The sequence below is a fragment of the Epinephelus lanceolatus genome, chromosome 2, assembly GCF_041903045.1.
Source record: "Epinephelus lanceolatus isolate andai-2023 chromosome 2, ASM4190304v1, whole genome shotgun sequence".
Classification (NCBI taxonomy): domain Eukaryota; kingdom Metazoa; phylum Chordata; class Actinopteri; order Perciformes; family Serranidae; genus Epinephelus; species Epinephelus lanceolatus.
In genome coordinates, this window is record NC_135735.1 from 4,045,785 (window position 1) to 4,066,647 (window position 20,863).

The 20,863-nt window shown below is 43.3% G+C and overlaps 2 protein-coding genes across 3 annotated transcripts; one reads left to right on the top strand and one right to left on the bottom strand.

Annotated features, from left to right (window-relative positions):
• Nucleotides 1–631: 631 nt before the first annotated feature.
• On the top strand, nt 632–3,040 carry kbtbd13a (kelch repeat and BTB domain containing 13a). The gene has a single exon (XM_033628014.2). The coding sequence runs from the start codon at nt 1,360–1,362 to the stop codon at nt 2,857–2,859; it is 1,500 nt and encodes a 499-aa protein (XP_033483905.1). The 5' UTR covers nt 632–1,359; the 3' UTR covers nt 2,860–3,040.
• A 1,208-nt stretch (nt 3,041–4,248) lies between these two features.
• On the bottom strand, nt 4,249–19,658 carry ubap1lb (ubiquitin associated protein 1-like b). 2 transcript variants are annotated; one of them, XM_033628025.2, is made up of 6 exons: nt 19,534–19,658; nt 16,168–16,287; nt 14,852–15,451; nt 12,572–12,781; nt 5,570–5,671; nt 4,249–5,460 (listed from the first exon to the last, which is right to left on the bottom strand). In XM_033628025.2, exons 2-6 carry the CDS (start codon nt 16,270–16,272, stop codon nt 5,326–5,328), a joined length of 1,152 nt encoding a protein of 383 aa, XP_033483916.1. In that variant the 5' UTR covers nt 16,273–16,287; nt 19,534–19,658; the 3' UTR covers nt 4,249–5,325. The 2 variants fall into 2 exon arrangements, with proteins under 2 accessions (XP_033483916.1, XP_078029632.1); XM_078173506.1 differs by lacking the exon at nt 19,534–19,658 and having other exon boundaries at nt 16,168–16,376.
• Nucleotides 19,659–20,863: the final 1,205 nt, after the last annotated feature.

Below are 20,863 nucleotides of genomic sequence, written 5' to 3' on the forward strand. Positions count from 1 at the left end.
GCGAGTCACTTGCGGTCCATTCAGAGTGGACTCGCGACCCACTTGTGGACCACAACCCCTCCGTTGGGATCCACTGGTGTGGGAGATACTGTTCTTTTTTTGTTTGTTTGTTTGTTTGTTTTTGTTGTTTTGTTTTTTAAACTGCTTTACAGAGGCAGAGTACATACAGTGTATTTATTTCATTTTATTTTATTTAATTTTTTCATTGTTTTATTTTTTTGTTTTGTTTTATTTTATTTCATTTTATTCTATTTCATTTCATTTTGTTTTATTTTATTTTTTATTTTTATTTTTTTGTTTTATTTTATTTCATTTTATTGTATTTTACTTTATTTGGGAGTTGTGCTTTGTGTGTGAATTTGTAACTTTATTTTTAAAGGTGGTGTATGAATAAATTGATTATAATGATTATTATTAATTATCATCATTATTATTATTATGATCATTATTTGATAATAATATCATTGTAACAACAATAACACAAGAGACTAATGCCATTGTAATTCACTTGTGATTTTTGTTTAATTTGTATTTGTATTAATTAATTTATTTATTTAGCTATGCGACACTGACTTGAATATTTTTCACTTTTATTTATTTGTTTCTTTGTTTCTTCCTCTGTGTGGTGATGCAAGGCCCCCTGGTGGCCACGGATAAAGCATAAAGCTACAGTGGGAGTTCATTTCACTAAGACCTCTAGTTATGAAGTCAATGAATGAATGACAGCAGAGTGGATGGAAGTGGCAGGTGTACAGTAGAGTCATTAACCCCTGCACTATCAGATGACGGCACATTTTAAAAGACGAATACAGTGATTGTGATGACATTGTGTCGACACTACAGGGGCAGACCTTAAAGTTACTTTTGGGCTCTGGGCAGTAGAGGAAAGGACGGATAAATATTTGACTGCAGCAGCGCCACAGTGGAAAAGGACTCAGTTACAAGTGAGAGTTCTGCACTCAACTTTTCAATAAGTGCTGAAATAGTGGCGCGCTCACAATGTGACCCAGGGGAACCACCTATTGTTCCAGTTCTTGCTGCTCAAGGGTAAATCTTCAGCTGTTCCACAACTGTCAGCCACAAACAAAGAGCAGTATGTATCATCCACACATTCACAACCACCCAGCCATTATCCGGCTCCTCTTTCTCCTCTGGCTGCAGGTCATCATAATGTACTTGAACTGTGTCACACGTCTGTCTGCTATGTATAGAGTCTGTTCTCAGAGCTGTGAAAAAACTCTGTCTGTCAGCATCTGCCCTGGATGGGACGTCTCACTGGCAGTGTGTGGTTAAACACAGCCATGTGCAGTGTTGTGATCAGGCTTTCTTGTTGTGAGTGCGCAGTTCATTTGGGATGTAATGAAGATCCACAGCGGGGAAGTGATGGAGTCCAGCAGCTGTCCACGCTTCAGCCAGCAGCCGGGACACTGTGAGCCAGCGGACAGCCTGAGGGTCAACATCGACGGCAGCTCTTTCATTGTAGATAAAAGCGTTCTGGCTGAGAACTGTGAGTACTTCAGAGCATTGTTCCAGTCAGGAATGAGAGAGTGCCAACAAGAAGACATTCACCTGCAGTGTGTGGGCATTCTGGGGTTTCTGGTCATGCTGCGGGTCCTTGGCGGGGAGCGACCCATGCTGAGCAGCGACCAGATCGTGGAAGCCATCCAGTGTGCAGCTTTTCTGCAGGTGCCAGCCCTCACCAAGCACCTTATCCATATCATCAACTCTGAAAACTGCCTGCTCATGTACCACACAGCTGCCACTTACGGAGTGTGGGAGCTCTCCCACAGTTCAGCCTTATTCATCAGAGACATGTACGCTGACCTGAAGGACGATGTTCACGCCCTACCCATCAAGCTGGTAGAGTACATAGAGTCTCTTCTCCCGAGTAGCTACATGGCGGTGTGCAGCCACTCGCCGTCCACTGAGCTGCTGCAGGACCTCCAGAGGACTGTCTGCTACCTGGACGAAGACAGCAGAGAGTGGAAGGTCCTGACACATCTACCTGTGAGCGCCAGCACCACGATGGCAGGCGTGGCCATCCTGGAGAACAATCTTTACATCATCGGAGGAGTGCATGATGTTAGCAAGAAGGTAGCGGAGACTGGTTTCTGTTACAACCCTGCAGCCAACACATGGTCCACCATCTGTGGCTCCCAGCAGCCACGCTACAACTTCACTCTGATAGGTCATGAGGGCTGCCTCTACGCCCTGGGAGGTGAGTACAGCATGAAGGCGCTGTCGTCTGTGGAGAGATACAAGGTGTCGAGTGGAAGCTGGGGGTTTGTCTCCCCCCTCCCTTGCCCTGCAGCCTCGGTGGTGTCCGCTGTAGCCATGAACAGGATCTTTATCTGTCTCTGGAAAGGTAAAGGAGCCACGGATATACACGAGTACGTGCCTCAACGGGACCAATGGCTTCTGGTCACCACGCTCATCCGTGAGCACAGTTATGGTCTCTACATGGTGGCCCATAAGGATAACCTGTATGTGATGCGCAATGGACCCTGTGACGACTTCTTACTGTGTGTGATGGACTGCTACAACCTGAGCTCAGGCCAGTGGACGGCCATGTCCGGTCAGTACGGGAACAGTAAAGGCTCTCTGTTCACTGCTGTGGTCAGAGGAGACTCTGTGTTCACACTGAGCCGGCATGTGACCACAGAGTACACTGTAGAGGATTATAAATGGAGAGTGAAGCGTGAGATGAAAGGTTTCGGCAGGATTGGGTCTATATATACATTTCTGATGAGGCTGCCTAAAGACACTGTCTCCCTCATGAGAAACTCTCAGGATCTAACACGGGACCAAAACCTCAGAGACTGTCCCAGATTCTCCCCACAGTGCTCTGATAACCTGTGAGAGCTGCTGACAAATCACCAGATGGGCTGCTGAGAGAGCTCGTCCTGGTTTGTAACTACACATACCTTATTTTCATGATGCTGGATCAGGATCAAAGGTGAAGAATAAAATGATTGCCTGAACTGGTGTCAGTTTCGGTTGATTTTGCTCAGTAAGTAATCGGTTCATTTTTTAGAAAAGAAAAAACCACAAAATGACATGAAATATATGAGGCTTCTCTTTCAAGTGCGGTGCTCCACTGACTCATTGAGCTTTAGCATTTCAAAGTGCTGTTCATTTAGAGGTGGTAAAATTTTAATCACTCCTGATGTAAATGCTTTGTCTTTTATTTTATTCTCTCTTGGCTTTACTTACAGCTGGCTAGCCATGTTAACATGCAGAAACACAGTGCCTACCGCCCACCCTCTGGTCTCCACTCGTTAATGAACGTTAGCCATGGCCACTCCGCACTGTGCACCACCATAGATTGTCTATAAAGATGGAGGACACGCCTCCATTTTATGCAACAGTACAAAAATGAAGGCAAAATAACCCAGATACAGACACTGTCATCTTGGGCCCCAGTCACACAGAAAGCATTTCTTTTTTCTTTTTATTGAATGCCACTAGTACAAAAACACTTGCTGCGCCTTTTTATTGTTGCCAGGCAACCACCAATCACCTCCTCACCCTAACCTTTCTGTTTAATCAATCTACCGTTCATTTATTTCACATTAATCAGTATGTAGTTCCTAAAATGTGGGGTACTGTCTGTAGAGGCTGTCAGCAGATAAACAGAGATCTGTGTGGGTACATGAGACCCTAAAGATCGTGGGTCATGGGGAGTACCACCAGTTGGTCCAGGAGATTCGCCTCCATGATGGTCGTTTCAAGTCCCGCACTTATCTGCTTCCACGCCTGCTGTTTTCTATTGAGATCGTGGCAACTGCGGTTTGTAAAGTCATATAGCTCCAGCAAGCGCTACCACCACTTTCTCCTCCATTGTTCACCAACTGTAAACTTGTTGTCGTGACCACCATGACACCATCTTTGCAGCTGTAATTTAGTAACTGACAGAAACAACAGACAAAACTACAAAAATAATGGAATCATGCTTCAATGACCAGCGGGGTCATTTTGGAGAAGTTAAAGTGAATAAATGAGAATACGTTGTGCTGCTGTTTATCAAAGCTCTCTGTTTGTGGGAACAAGTCCCTGACGGACCCCACTCCTGTTTTCAGAGAAAACAAGTCTTGCATGAGGAGAGTTTGTTTCCCAGATGGCTTCATCGGAGGAAATGAGGTTAAATAAGGCCAGAACACAGAGGGAAAAAAGAGTAGAGTAAAAATAGAAACCTGCAGTTAGCGATCATGCTGACACATGAAAGTTAAAGAAAAAAACCTGCCTCTGTGGAAGTTCATGATACTTCTTTAATAAGTCTGTCACAGTTACAACTACTCAGATCACTTGAGACTGTCACAAAGATAACACAAGTTTAGTTACTCTCAGAGACGTCATGAATACAATATAACAACATTTTAAAGGTATACTATGCAGAATTTGTCCTACAAAAAAGCAAAGCACATACTCATACAAACTTAATTCCTCTCAATCATTACTTATGACACACTAGAAGCATGAGGCGATGTATTTATCTTCATTACCAGCTGCGATAGCATCATGATGGCTAATGTTGTTTTCACTAGTGACGGCCAGATAAAGCTTCATGAAGCAGTGAAGCTTTCAAGCACACTGGTTGGCAAACGTAAGCAAGTAAAATTTATTTATATCGCGCTTTTCGCAGACATAGGTCACAAAGTGCTTCACGAGGGTGTTATACAACAAGGAAGAAAACAGAAAGACAAAGTGACCACGTGAGCCACGGAGTTAAAAGTGCACAACTAGCAAAACTATATGCACAAAAAAGGGTTTATTTTGTCTTAAAGTCCTGGATCACTGCATCACGTCTGGAGTGATCCCATCTCAAGTCTGACGCAGTGACAAAAAAAGCAAATATGGCGAGGCAAAACAGCAAAGCTTGTTCCAAAACAAGAGTGAATCTGGGGGTTGACGTTACTTCCTCTGGCGAGCACTGAAGCAGAGGATGGAGATGAAGAGCGATGTGGCCTGTTTGCCGGCAGTCAGATAAGTTAGCTTGCTGAAGTATTGTTTTTTTGAACAACAAATGTAACGTTCCTACAACAGTTTGTAGTGTGCATATAAGCTGTAACAGTAACTGACAATTCCTGCATAGTATACCTTTAATTAACAGGAATAAAAATGTGCAATATGGGCACATCATCATCATCATTCGTATAAAGTAATGTATCAACAATATACTTTTCCTTGGTGAAGGCCACGTCCATCTTCAGCTACAATAATCTTTGTTGACTCGTTCTCTCCGCGTCGTATCAACATGGGTTTCATATTTTGCAGTATTTTAAGTTGCAGCTGAGTTATGTAAAGTGTGTGTGTGTTGATCTGCCGTCACGCCACACGCATCATCAGCTCCTCCAGTGCCCGTTCTCGGTGGTTTTCATGGACCAGCAGCACTTCTTTGATGGCGTTCTGCTGGAAGCCCATCTCATTGAACTGGTTCAGCAGATGAAGGAACTCCTCCGCCTCGAGAGGAAGACATCATCATTCTTTTATACAATTTACTCAATAAAACTGACTATTAAAGGAAAAGTGTGAAGACTCATGTGGTGTTGTAGCTCTCTGTGTGTCTTACCTTTGTCTCACAGTTTTGAAACATCTCCAGAGCCTCTTCGACTAGGACCGTGTCATAACCCAGCTGACACAGATGGTCACACGCCACCAGGTAACTCAAGATCTGCAAACACACACACGGGAATATTCATTCATCTGGCCACTGTCATCTGGTCAAAGCTCGTTATCTGTTTATAATAATCTCATTATAACAGTCTAAACCTGTGAACCTGTGGATGTTTTTCCACAGGTAGTATCTTTACCCGTTGTCTGTATCAATAAACCACGATGAGTCCTCGGACATACCGCTGCATGGAAAATGTCAGTGAAGGCACCGGGGACAGCACAGCAGCAGAGGCTCAATCAAACACGCCTTGACATCAGCACAGTGAAACACAATCTGTGTGAGAGCAAAGTGACCCGACTGACCAGCATGAGGCTCAGTAATACGCTCATTAAGTCATTAGCTCTTTCCCCGCTGATGAACTCTTCTTACACTGATTTACCAGCTGCCACATCTGCTCCTGTTGACTGACAGACTGAGGGAATGAGGGTTAACAGGAGCTGATCTGAAATCAGACTGCAAACCTTGTTAAACCATTAAACATACCAGTGAGTCACAGTAAAATCAAACCACGCTGTGTTAAGATTTCTTTTCACGTAACTTCAGTCTTAGCAAATACAGCATATTAGCTTCTTTTGTAATAAAGCTGCTTAAGTGGAATTTAAAGGTCCCATCTTACTATATAATGATGAAAACTCTGTGTGTGTGTCTGTTCCACGTTTTTCTCCTCACTGACTTGGTCAATCCATGTGAAATTTGGCACAGTGGTAGAGGGTCATGGGAGGATGCCAATGAAGCAATATTACATCAATTGGCCAAAGAGGGCGCTATAGCAACCGATTGAAATGGCAAACTTTGAATGGGCATATCTCATGCCCCGTATGTCGTAGAGACATGAAACTTTGCACAGAGATGCCTCTCCTCATGAGGAACACATTTGCCTCAAGAACCCATAACTTCCGCTTATATAGATTTTCCACCATTTTGAATTTTTTGAAAAACACTTCAAATGGATCTCTTCCTAGGAAGTTTGAGCGGTCTGCATGAAACTGGGTGAACATAATCTAGGGACCAATATCTAAAGTTCCCTCTTGGCAAAAGTTGGAAAACTTACTAAAACTGAGCTTCTATAAGGCAATGAATATTGCGGAGGGCATGGCTCATCACATAAAGGTGTATAACATCTCAAGGGTTTCACCCATCACCACGCAACTTTGTAGGCATATGACCACACATAATCTGAGGGGACCCCTCCATTATTGACCCCATCAAACAAAATGGGGGCGCTAGAGAGCTCATTTCTTATCTAGGCCTAACCGCCATATGGATTTTTACTAAACTTGGTAGATATGTAGAACAGGACGCCTCAAGGTGACTGGAGAAATTTAACTCTAATTGGCAACTGGGTGGCGCTATAACAACAGAAAAATGCTTCAAAATGGCTAAAATGCGACCGATTGCTGTGGCTCCCCCTGTGGACCAATGTTGGTGTTGTTTCTAATGTTTGGTATGACTAAGTCATGGTATGGTATGCTGTACATAATCACGGAAACTGTCAGTGTGTCATTCTGTCAGTCAGTCATTCTGTCTGTCCCACGTTTTTCTACTCACTGACGTGGTCAGTCTATGTTTCCCATGTGAACTACCATTGCGCCCCACTTTTAAGTCAATACAACATATAAACACTTTAACTATCTGCCTTTCAACGTGCTACCTCAACTACTAATGTACAGTTTTAGCCCACTAACTATCCCACTATTGGCAATGGTACTACTGTACTTTCAATAAAGCAATCGTACTATCAAATTCACAAACACTCTGTCTGAATACATTGCTCTTCTTAATGGGTTCAGTTGACTATTTAATCTGCAATTTCCTATGACCTGTATCCCAAACACACACCATGTTAAACTGTTCGTGGGCAACTGTGAACTCAATGGCTATGGACTAGTATATATAATATATGCTCATATTCAGGTTCATACTTGTGTTTTGGGTTACTTGAACATGTTTACGTACTGTCTGCCTGAATATACCTGTAAACAGAGTTCTCAGAGTTCAGAATAATACAAAGGAAAAACATTTGCACTATATGTGTAATACTGTTACATCCAAATCACTATTATCATACCGCAGTTCCTTTTGTTTTGAAAGTCAGTGACACAAGTGGAACCTTTGACCCTGTCGTCACATTGGTCACCGACGTGGAGGATTCCAGCCATGACAGTTTGCAGCCCGAGGATGAGGTGGCAGCCTACATGGAGTTCAAGACACCCAAGGAGGATCCTTAGGAGGTTTTATGGGGGTGGAAGGAGCATGCTAAAATGTTTCCTAACCTGGCAGTGATTGAATATTGTTGCCATCCCGCCATCGAGCGTAGCCAGTGAAAGACTTTTCCAAGAATGGAGAACCCAGCTTAATGTGAGTGACTGTAGCCTGTGTGTGTTTAATCACAGGAGCGGGTCGGGTCACGTGACTTTTAAATAACTACCACAACTTTGACTTAGACATAATGACGGGCAGCGGGTCTGCTTCAGGACTGAGCTTTGCGGGTACGGGTGGGTGCTGGTTTTCAAAAATGGACCCTTACATGACTCTGCCTGTGATCACTGCTAGGCAGTGAGTTGGGTCAGTGTTTACTTCCTGTCAGCTGATGTCATTCACATACACTGCAAAACATTCCAGAGAGAAATACAAAAGCACCCAGTTAGGATGTTTATGTTTCATACAGTCTACATAGCATAGCTGTGACATCACAAATTCACAGAAATCCTGGCTGCTCATTTAAAGGCACAGTATCTGAATATGAACTGAGGGCATTTCTCTGTGGACTGAGCGTCTTAATACATTCACAGTATTTAAATTGCACCTACACCTGCTTTATTTTTTAACAGACGTGAAAATTTCACTTTTCACAACATGGGACCTTTAATTCAAAGGGTTAAAATGTACCAGAATTATAACAAGCAAATATTACAACACAGTCCCACAGAACTCTGTGAAACAGAAATAACCTATTAACGACATTATGTGGCAGTGAGCACAAATGTGTTAAAATTACAAGCTGGCAGCATGAAAACAATGCCAACGCAAAGTCTTTTTTGAATGTTGCAGTTTTAGTGCGCTTGGTTCGGTTAGGGGAACAAAAGAAATTACTACATATGGGACAAAAGTGTCATAAAATTATGTACTTTGCATGGTATGTAAAGTACCTACATAAAGTATTTTGCATAGTTATGTTAAGTCTGTAAAATCACACAAGTATGTTTTGGTTTCACTCGGGGCACAAACAGCAGTCTCCTGGTTGAAAGTCCATGTTTGTTTGACTCATCCTGTGCGAACTTCCTCACTCATTAATTTAATCCATGTGTCCCCAACAAAAGATCCACGTGTTGCCAGCACGTAATTTTGATGCCCACCACCACGTAATGTGTTGTTAAGACTTTGTGTCCACTTCATGTATTTCTATGAGACTACGCTGAATATTAGTAAGTCACCCAGTGTGTCCGTCCATGTCCCTCTCTCCTGTCCATGCCCCCCTGTCCTGACTTTCCCATCAGCCCTGTGCTGTAGCTCGTGATTTACTCTGAGGGGAGGTTATGGGAAAACACACAGAGCAGGCGGTGGAAACTCTGGGGTCTATTTTTACAGAGGCTTAAAGTGGCTTAGTATAGTGTGTTTTGGTTTCATTGCCACCTCCAGTTGGTTAGTTGGTGCATCTTTTCTGCTGTTAAGCTGTAGAGAACATATGTAGAAGGCCCTGTATATAACCTTGTGCACCTGTTGTTGTTTTTTAAATAACCAAAATGAAGAAATGAAAACCACATTTCTTTTTTCTTTGCAGTGACAGTTCACAATAACATAATTCCTGCTGCGGTCACACGTGTTGCTGTGAGTTTTTACAGTCTGGTTATTTCCCACCACCACAGAAAAAGAGACGAGCTCCACCCTCTCCGTACTATAATGCAGGCTGAATACGACACTGTATGATGTTCTCCACTCTGAGGCTTAAAGCTTAGCTGTAGTGTTTCTATCAATATGTCCACAAATGCACAATAGCTGCAGTGTTTTTACAGTTTTACACAATAGGTGCACAGTATTCAAATTCCAGTTTAAAGGTATACTCTGCAGAATTGGCGATTACTGTTCGGAAACACACTCGCCAGTTAAAGTGAAAGTAAAAGCCAGCCCCAGATTCACTCTCATTTGGCATTTCACCTCACTGTATTGGTGTTTTTTTCCGCGCTGTGTCTCTGTCCCTGCTGCTTACAGTCTGGCCCCTGCTCAGTTCCTTTTCATAAAGCCCCGAGCATTGTGGAGGTACACACTCATAACTGTCCCAAACACAGAGGATAAGAAGAAAATAAGAAAATACAGTCTCTGCAGAAAAATACACCACCACACACCATTTCAGTTTGTTTGTTCTTCATGACCTCTCACTGAGTTATTGGGAGCTTTATTGGAGTTAAAGTCACTGAGAGGGTGCTGTGACCGCTAAACTTATTGCTGATGTTAGCCGGTCAGCTAGCTGGCTATTAAAGTGAAGAAAAGCGCTGTCAAGTTTATTAGGGTATCGAGCTCTGTGAAGCTTTACTGCTCCCTCTCACAAGACAGTGCACATCAGTCACTTTAATAATTTTAGCAGGTCTTCAAAGCACCGAGTGTAAAAGAGAGCTACAGCGACCTAAAGTTAGCTTAGCCCTGAAAATTAGGCTAATATTGGTGCTACACAAGGGTTGCCAACTCTCACACAGCTGGCGTGACTGTCACTCTTTCACCATCGATGTCACTCTCTCTTTTTTTTTTATGTCCAGCTCATTGTGTGGCTTGACCAGACCGCATACTATTCTCAGAAAGCAAGTTTAGGTCTCGTGGGGCTACCCTGAACTTCATGCTACTTCGTCCTTCCCCATGTCTCCTACACTGGTTGCCTATTGGCGTACAAAGAAAATAACGTGGAAGTTGCCTGTCGCTGATACATTGCTGGTGGGAACTGCACCAAGGTAAGCAAATTCCCGACGAATTTACATTTAACTGTGTAATGAAACCTTTGTGAATTTGAACATAATATGCATTAATGTACACAGGTCATTGAAAATCCTTGAATTGATCTATTTCTGTATAAAATTGCATGAAAATAGGATTTTGCCGCGTGAATTTTCCCCGAACACCCCTTGAAATCTTTCTTTTTGTCACATATTACTGGGTTTTTTAAGCAGATGATCAATACTGCCATCAGATTGATGAAATTGACCTTGATCTGCGCCGTAAAACAAATATTGAGCATCTATGGACATATGTGGGGCTTAGGCCTTTTGATATGAATATGTAAACGTACACTCATTTCTTCTGTTTGCCACATGTGCATATTAACTCTTTTACGGTAAAAAAAAAAATGTGCCGCCATGTCCACGTATGTTCATGACCACGCACGCACAAGCAGATATTACGTCACGAAATAAAATCTCACTCCAGGCCTCTGACCAAAGTTGGCAACCCTGGCTACACTGAGTGACTAACAGTGGAAATAATTATCAAAGACACTGAGGTGATCATCAAACTAATCAACAACACTTTATACAAAAATGAACAGTAGATACTAGAAACAATACAGTGCTCCAGGGTTGAGGTTTTTCTGTAGGCCGACACAGAGGTTAGCATCAAGTTCAGCAAGATTATCTTCACAAATGAACATCACTTGTATGATTTTTTAAGCCTAAATGTAATAACCAGAAGTAAAAAGGTAACATTAGGTCATAAACTACACTGTCTGACTCAAATCACCACCACAGCATGGCTACAGAGCTGTGTTCAGGTGTGATGACGTTCTGTAGTTTCATAGTCTTCTTTAAAACACATAAAAGCTCCACAATTCACTAGTGGGATATTACCTGACATATGTTATGTCTTAGAACAAAATGTGAACGTCTCTTAAAGCTGCAGTAGGTAGAAAGCCTGAAAACGGTTGATTTTTGAGTCTCATCTGAGTTAGGTTTCGTTCGTCTCCGCCCTGAGCCCCTCCTACCAGATGAGCACACGAGTATTTTATCCTACTTGGTTCTATTTCTCCCTCTCTGGGAGCCTCGGCTCTCCCTCACCGCGCAGCACATACCCCCGAGGCTTGGCTCTCCCTCTCCATGGAGGGCCCTTGGCTCCGCTCCCACGGCCAACCCTTGCGCCCTCCGGCCGGGCCCGGCCCCACCTCACCCTTCCCCTCCCTCCGGGGAACCGAGTTCTGTCTTTCTTTTTTTGGGTTGTTTAGCCGTGTAGGCAGTTGTAGCCAATGCTGGAGTAGCTATTTTACCTGGTGCACTGTTCGCCATTGCCGCTTGCTCTCCCCTTCTGCCGGCGGCACGGGAATGCGCATATGCAGTAGAACAGCCAATAGGAATGCAGTGGTCTGAGCTGACCTTTGATTGGTTGATGCACATCGGCACAATACTGATTCTTTAGAGGCTGAACACAGAGCCATGGTGAGGTGCAGAAACCTATTGTTTGTCTCAGACCACTTGATTTACATTATGCTTAGAAGATATTATAACATTTTTACTCAATTATACCAAAACAATGTTGCCTACTGGAGCTTTAAGCTTGTGTTAACTGCACACCTAACCCAAAAAGAAACATTGACTTTGAGATGAGGGATCTGGACGTGATAAAATGCGGACTCATTTCTGGGTTTTAGGAATGATTCCTTGGGCATTTTATAAGTGTAACACTAACTATGAAAAGTGAAGTAACAAACTTAAGGGTGAAAAACCGACACTGAGGTCGGAGGGGAAGGTGAAGTCAGGAAGTAAACAGCCGCACTCCAAGATCAGAGTCACCAACACACCAACATCTGCTGTCAGACCCGAGATGATCATGAGTGAAGCTTTTACTGTGTGTGACCTGATCCAGAGTCAGTGTAAGGGGAAGGAGAGAAAGTCAAAGGTCTCACTGTGTGCACCACTGACTGACCTGCTCTGGGGTCTGCCGGCCCGTCTTCTGCAGGGCGATGATGGCAGTACGGAGGGGGTAACCCCGGGCAGTGATGGCGGCCAGCAGCTCTCTCTCCTCCAGGCTCAGAGCTGACAGGAGTTCTACTGACGAGTCCGAACCAGAGGAGGGGAGACCCGGGGCGGCTGAGGTCATGGATGGGTTTCTACAGGAGTCTGGGCTGAGAGACTTCTAGGAAACGAACAAGAGTGTGTAGTGAGTGGGTGTGTTTACAGGAGAGAAGCAGGCAGCGAGGATGAAGACAGCAGCAGTCAGTCATATTGAATCTGTAATGCTGACAGCAGCTTTGACCTGAGATGCAGCTTTGCTGAGAAAGACATTTTCAGAGGACTTCCTCCCGCTAATCCTGATGAACCTCTTTTAACCTGGCTGGATTCAGGGAGCGGACTTTACACAGTCTATTTTTATAGTGCAGATCTCATGGAAATATTTTGGAAATGTGAACGGAAAAAATGGTTCGGATTGATTTCCTCTTCCAGCAAACAGTGTTGACATTCATAAGCTGAATTAAAGGCCATTCAAAGAGTGACTCATCAGCACGTTGACTATAAATACTGTCAAACTAATTCTGCTGTGTTGGGCAGCGAGGGTGTGTGCGGTGCTACAGTGAGCGCTGTCTGTCTCTGGCTTATGTGTGGAGATTTATAGTAGGGCTCAGCAGAAGCTTTAGGCTGTATTCATAGTCTGCTCCTGCAGACCAGAGTGAAGGGCTAACTATACTGCAGCTTTCACTGAGCTGCACTAAAAACTCTCACTCATGTGACTACATGGTGACCTAACATGGTGACAGCATGGTCATTCAAACGTTAGGTCACATCCTGTGTAACAATATGACAGGTGTTTTGAGTGAAACAGTCACTTGGAGGTAAAGGCGCTGGCTTTCAGTGTTAAAGTTGCCCTTATAAATTTTTTAATATTATCAATGTGTGAATAAATGCGTGAAAAGTGTTGCTCGCAGTGACTGATGAACCCAAAATCACCTGACTCTTATTTCAGCAGAGACTTTTAGCATCTTTTAGCTCGTTGTTCAGCTGTCTGACCCACGATGTCACTATTTTGTTTCACTCTCTCGGCTCTCATAGTGGCTGTTTTCAGAGAAAAGGATTTAAAAACCCTCGAACACTACCAGGAGCCTTATTCACAAACATTCTGAGAATATTCTCGGAGAGCTCATCACTTAGCCTTAAATGTTTTAGTAAGGAGTCCTAGCTTAAAGGTGCTGACACACCAAACCGACATCAAAGAACTAGCAGCGACGAAAGCCAACTGTTGCGTCGTCTACGTCGCCTCACGTCGCCCTGTGTCAGTTGCATTTTAACACACTACAAAGACTACATCCAACGGCCAAGTAGCACGTACGTTCTGCGCCTGCGTGAGAAGAAATAACGCAAAAGGGGAAACCGGAAGTCCAAGGAATGCATGAGATAAACAAAGTAGTGGAGTGACAGAGTGGTACATCCTGTCAGCCGAGGGGTTTCCTATCTGTGCAGCCGAGCACCGCAGCACCTCCACGGACTATTACAGCCAGACGGTCCTGGTGTTTCCTCCGCAGGCTCCACTTCACTCAGCTGCCCGATAAACCCGCTGCTTCTTCCCACTTTAACCTGAATAACAAACCAGGGCTCGGTGCTCCGGTTGGATCCAAACGGAGAGCCGGGGCTAGCTGGGAAGCTAGTGGACGCTAACTGGCTGTGCTTCCCTCCGGTCATGCTGCGGCTAACGCTCCGCTAGCCGCTCCCACCTAGCTCCGGTTTGTTATTCAGGTTCAAGTGGGAAGAAGCAGCGGGTCTGTGGGGCAGCTGAGTGAAGTGGAGCCTGAGGAGGAAGCACCGGTTAGCCCCGGTTTCACTACAGGCAGATTCACTCGCTACAGGGGCGAGGAAATAAAACCTGAACAGCCAATCAGAGTGATCTCTGTCACTGACAAGCTCCGCCACTGATTCAACATGCTCAATTGACCAAAAAGCCTCCGACGCCGAAGTGCCGACGGTGTGGGACACACCGCAAAAACTAGGCCGACAGACGCTCAGCGATGGCCCGACTTTGACCGACGGCCAACTGCCGGCTTGGTTTGTCAGGGCCTTTAGGAGTGATTTAGGAAAGTTCTCAAAGCAACTCTGAGCAAAGAGGGGACAGAAATTTGACGTTTATAAAAAGGGTGTGGTCAACCCTGTTGCTGGGTGTGATGCATTCTTTTAACACATGTGATTGTTCTCTAATGTTTAAATGTTACACTCTTACTGTGTATCTGTTGTTGTGGTCGTTGATGCACGGGAGCCTGTCGACTGTGTTGGCCCTGGTGGTGGGGGCCCTATGTGGGGACGGGCTCTTGGATTGGCTGTCTGTGTTGGGCTCGTGGTGTTTGGGCGTGTCCAGCACTGACAGCGAGCATTGTCGTAGGTTCTTCCTGCGCTGGTGTGGCAGGCTGCTGAGGCAGGTCGGAGGGTTCAGGAGGTCGGGGACGAAGGCTCTCTGTGCTGTCCTCTGAGCACGCTGACACAAAGCAGCAGGACGTTCTCCACCAGAGCTGGCTTTCACCGACGAACATGACTTGGCTTTCTCTGCGGCGCTCTCTCCATCATCCTCAGAGTCGGAGATGGCCAACTTGGCGCGCAGGACGGCAGGGTTGAGGCTGTAGGAGCGCTGTCGAGGATTGGGCTCCCAGAAGTCGGAACAGTGGCGGCTGGCCAGGCGGCTCTGCTGCGGGCTGCTGAACATCATCCAGTATGGCGGGCAAGATGGCTGCAGTCCTGATGAAGAGGAGGAGAGCTGCGGGCGTTGCTGGCTGGTGAAGCCACTCTGGAGCCCGGTTAGCACCCACTTCTCCAGACTGAACTCATACTGTAACATGGACAAACAACATGTTAGTGACGAACGGCCTGCTACTCTGAAACTTTCTCTCCTCTCTAGTCACATGTCTTAAACACTCGCTACATCAGCATGGTGGCTCCACTCCAGGAATCGCATTGGACGTCTCAACACCAGTTCATGATGAACAATCATAAGTCTAGATAAAAAGCCATGGAGTCACTTTAGTTATTTCATCCTGAGGGGAACATGAATAATGAACCACATTTCATCACAATCCATCCAGTACCCGACGACATGTCTCAGTCTGGACCAGAGTGGAGGACAGACAGACGGACATTGCCATCCCTTGAGCTACACTGCAATCACAGCTAAAAATAAATGAGCTGTACTTTGAGCTTAAAGCCAGCATAGCACGTTAGCATGCTATTGCTGACAGAGGTAGATGAAGTGCAGCTTAAAATAACATCATGGCCAAAGACCAAACTTTTACATTTTCCGCCACTCTGGTGGTTAACCCTAAAAACTCTAATCATGACCTGATTACTCAGGATAATCCACAGACCTTGTTGTGAGCAGTTTCACGTAGGAACTACTTTCTTTCCCATCAACCGTATCGCTGTACACAAGAAAGCGTGAAGGAAAACACAACACAATTTGAGCAGGTGTGTGGTTGTAGGAGAGACAGCAGCAGGACAAACACACGTGAGTCTGTGTGCACGTTCAGACAAAGAGGAAAGCACACTCACCTCTGTGTCCCGCAGTATGGTGAGATAATCAGGGACAACAACTTTAACGTCTTCTTTGACTTCCTGTGAGGTACCCTGTGGCATCTTCAGAGGTACGCCTTCCATCCCACTCAGTGCACACTGCAACACACACACACACACACACACACACACAGACTTTTGATTCTTAATACAGTCACCAACACCCCAGTGCAGGCATATGAACTACACACACTGACATCAGGGTTTCTGCAACTTAAAGCAAAAGTTTTACCTTGTTTCATTGTATTTGTGTAATCGTATTTTATTCACTGTACTTTTATTTACTGGGTTTAATCAAACTGTGCTGCTTTCTCTTGTTTTTCTTCTGAATGCACTTTATAACGTTGATTTAAAGTGAGCCAGTGGCGGCCCCAGCACATTTACTGCCCTCTGCGAGCCTCCCCCCTCCACCCAAAACTACATTTTACAAGATTACATTGAACACATCATGAGAACGCCTAACATTAATTTTTACTGAATAGAGCTTGAACGCTTCACAGTGTAAATCAATGCAACCTCTGTGAGCTGTCTGTTGAGGCCAACGGCTGCTTAGAAGTAACAATGACGAGCTCTCCTTCTGCTGATTTCATGCCCCATCTCTCCACATCCACTCCTCTCAGTAGTGTCGTGGTGGTTGAGTGGGCACCAGAAAGCTTTTGTCGTTTTGACATGGTAACGATACAGCGAATTTCAGGGTCACATGATGTCGAATAACTCGCCTATCTCCCCCAGAGATGAAGTGGAACGCAGAAAAAAAGGCCTTGCTGTGTTGTTATGTTGTCGTGGCCCTAAATAACAGTAGTGATAGTATTAGCAAAAAATGGTAAAAGATAAAAATTTGTCATTTTTTCTTCCTCCATTTGTAGCGCCCCCTATGGATGACAGCACACTTAGCATTCGTCTATACTGCGCCTGTGCCATAAGACTTTTTCAATGCCATTTAAAATGTTCATTTTATTTTGTGGAAACCTGAACTAGGACTTTAAGGAAAATCTTAACTTAAGATGTTTTGTGCAATCAGGTATCAGTGCAGATTCAATACTCAAACATTCACTGACTTTATTTAGCGTTACACAAAAGTACATTGTTCATTCATGCCATGCTTCTCTGTGTGTAAGGCCAGTGAGGACGCTGCAGCAGACTGAAGTTAACTGTTTCTAATGATGGATTTTAACCACAGATTCTGATCTCAGACTTTGTTTTTAACTTCTCCTTTAACTTGTAACTCTTCTGGTTTAATATTTGAGGTGAAGATGCCGCAGTGTGTTTCCAAGGATACTTTGTTCAAACTGCGTTCCCGTGCTGCATGTACACAAACAATCCTTTGACAGGAAACTGCTCAGTGATCAGGAAAGCCACCCTGATCACAAAGGAATCTTCTGACGCTCTCCACCACTCCTTCGAGTTACTGCCATCAGCCAGACGCTACAAAGTCCCAAACTTCTTCAATTAATCCTTCATTCCCTCTGCGATAACCACCCTAAACAATCTGAAGTAGACACTGACCTTTGACCTGCATTTATCAGCTGCTGTTTTAACAGTCCCCTTTTTATATTTGTTTTAAATGTGTTTTTGAATGTGAATCGTGTGTATTGTTGAGCCTTGTCAGAGGAGAATTTCTGTCACTGTTAAAGACAGATCATAAATTCTGTCTATCTATCTGTCTGAAGCTAGTTGCAGCAAGATGGTGTCTCTCACTTCTATTGTTTCTAATTCTGTCCTCCTGTAAGTCTCTCAGACTTTGTGGTAAATTTAGTCACGTTAATGAGATAAAGTTTTCCTAGGAGCACTTCTACTCCTCTTCCACTGACAATTGACGGGAGAAACTCTACTCTCTTCAGTCCAACTGAGAAAAGCTGAAAGCTGCTTTCCCAGAAACCCGTCTGCTCGCTCACACCTCTGCCTGCAGCGTCTGGGTAAGACTAGGAGTAAACCATAAGGCGCACGAGGTAAATCTGCTCAGCGTCCTCCGTCCCTGCTGTCCTGTGAAAGCTAATCAGACATTTGCTCCAGTAACACCAAAACACCAAGAAAGCAGATGGTCCCGGACTTACAGCAGCAGAGAGGACAGATGCTCTGTAAGCTCATCACACTGTCTCTGACGTGCTCGACAGAAACACGCAGACACTACTGGGCAAACCATAGTTTGAACACACACCAGTTTAAGACCAGCACAACTTCACTCAGGAGGAGTGAAACATTTAAAATGTGTGCATCCTGATGAACAAATGTCTGTGCCACTATCCCCATTTTTATAATCTGCAACAAAGAAATTGCAGCCTTTTGTTGTGAACTTTCATTATAGTTAATATCTCTCAAGATCAGAAGCTGCAACATCTTTTAAAGCACTTCTTTAAACTTAAAAAAAGTTTTATTTTCACTGTTTTATGTGTTTATTGTATTTGGAATCTTAATTTTATTTCATTCACTTTTATGTACTGAGTTTAATCAAATTGTGCTGCTGACTTTTGTTTTTCCTCTGTAACAAAAATGTGCTTTAAATAACACTTATCATGAATATCACACGACAAATGGGATTTTATATTTTGAAGCCTTTCTTTGAACGCCACTCAGAAAACACTTTAATTTCACAAAAGCCAAAATTGAAGGAAAGAGACATGAACTGACATCAGTTACTTAAAATTAGGGGAAAATGTTGCAGAAATATTTGTTCTAACAAGACATGACTTTTTGTTGATGTCAGTCAGTGCCATAGGTATTCAGTAAATTATTATTATTACTTTAAAACTGACCAATTATTTTGAGAATGCAATGACAGAAAAAAATGAGGCAAGTAGATTTAAGACTTTTTATATGCTACTCAGAATGAAATTTAAGACAAATTTTACACAACTGAAAAGACAAAAATAACAAGAACTGACATCAATTACTTTTTAAGTTAAAGTTAATGCAAGAGGGTTTTTTGAAAGACTGATTTAAGACATTTTAATACCAGTTAAGATCTTGTTGTAAGATGAATGAATTCAGTGCCTTTTAAGACTTTTTAAGGATCTGCAGGACCCCTGTTTTAAATGTTTGAATAGACAGTGTGAGTGTTATAACATGTTACAACAGTTTATTGTTATCACATTCAGATGCTTCGTTGACTGCAATTTTTTTTGCAATTGTCTGCCAGTTCACTCAAAGAAAAGTCCAGCTTTGATCAATATATATGAGTAATGGGGAACATTTTGTATTGGTGTTATTTTCTGTGTAATAATTTGCCTTTGAAATAAATTTGAAAAATGTACTGCTAACTAATCTTTCTGTGTTACAGTAGCTGTAGAATCTATTTGCCCATTTAAATTATATTTGAATGTTACAATAAATCAAATATCAGCTTACCTGTGTCGTCTCGGAGCTGCTGTCGGTCAGTCAGTCAGGATCCTCTCAGGTGTGTGTGAAGTTCAGACCGACACTGCTGGTTACATTAAAGGAGCGCCACCTGGAAGACTAATCTACTGACTGACAGTAACCCACATCAGCTGATCTGCTGTCAACAACAGAGAGTCGAGGCCTGACGTCTGACAGGATTATACAGCAGCAGGATACAGATGGCAAACTGTGTAAACACTGTGATGTGACATCAGCTGGAGTCAAACGCCTTCTCATCTTTAAGAATACCACAACGTTCTTTGATTATTAATTAATCTGTGATTATTGTGTGAAGGCACGACCGATGCCGGACTCCTAAACCAACATTGGGTTTGTCACAGTATTCACATTAGATATCGAGGCACTGAAAAAGTTCCTCTGCCAGAGAGAGGTGGAAACATTGAAGAAGTGTAGGCTGCTGGATATTTAATCTGCAAACTTCATCTCCCAAAGGATTAAATGATGAGATGGCATGTCATGCTGTAATGGATTTGGGCTTCTCAACTCAGCAAGACCCATTTATGATACACGGCATAAGAATATACAATGTTGAACATTTTAAATGATTAATGAAAGCTGCCAGGCTGATGTGTTAATTCATAAGATCAACATTTTTTGTAAATAATCTTGTACATGACATTTATTGAGTGAGGAGCTTGAGTTTTTTTCCCATGTTCCTCTTGTTCCATTGTTCTCTCGTTAATGGGATATGTGACACATGATGCACAGGCTGTCTTCAATTATTGAGAGACACACCCACAGCTGATTAATTCCCTCACACCTGGGCACACCCATGAAATGGGTGGGGCAGTTTCTATTTAAGCTCAATGTTGGAAATAATGGTGTTGAACACTCTTGACGAACGTCCAGGAGGACCAACGCGTTAGTAATAAATTGTGAAGCTGAGCAGGAGCAGTGTGCAGGAGTGTTCAAAAACTTAAATCATTTTGAATATTTTTTTTTATCTTTGCACCTCTTGTTCTGTATTTTTGCTATTTTAATGGATTTTTTTATTGTAAAGCATTTAGTAATTTATTTTACCTTTTCATATCATTTTCTCTTCACTCTTTTATTGTTAATCTCTATACTTTATTATATTTTATAGCTCTGTAAAGCACTTTGAATCGCCCTGGTGTGTGACATATGCTTTACAAATAAAGCTGCCCTGCCTAATTCAGAAATCCAGAAATATGACTGGACAGACTTCTCTCACATCTGTTGTGATTATTTATGACTCATGGCAGAGCTCAATGAGATGATCTATCACTATGATATGGCCTGCTTTTTTTTTTTTAATTTT

Excerpts from the sequence above, each read along its gene's own strand:
- kbtbd13a (XM_033628014.2), top strand. The coding sequence starts at position 1,360 with ATGAAGATCCACAGCGGGGAAGTGATGGAGTCCAGCAGCTGTCCACGC.
- ubap1lb (XM_033628025.2), bottom strand. The coding sequence starts at position 16,272 with ATGGAAGGCGTACCTCTGAAGATGCCACAGGGTACCTCACAGGAAGTC. Across the intron at positions 15,452-16,167 it reads CCATACTGCGGGACACAGAG|TATGAGTTCAGTCTGGAGAA; the intron begins GTGAGTGTGCTT and ends TCCATGTTACAG. Across the intron at positions 5,461-5,569 it reads TTCAAAACTGTGAGACAAAG|GCGGAGGAGTTCCTTCATCT; the intron begins GTAAGACACACA and ends CTTCCTCTCGAG.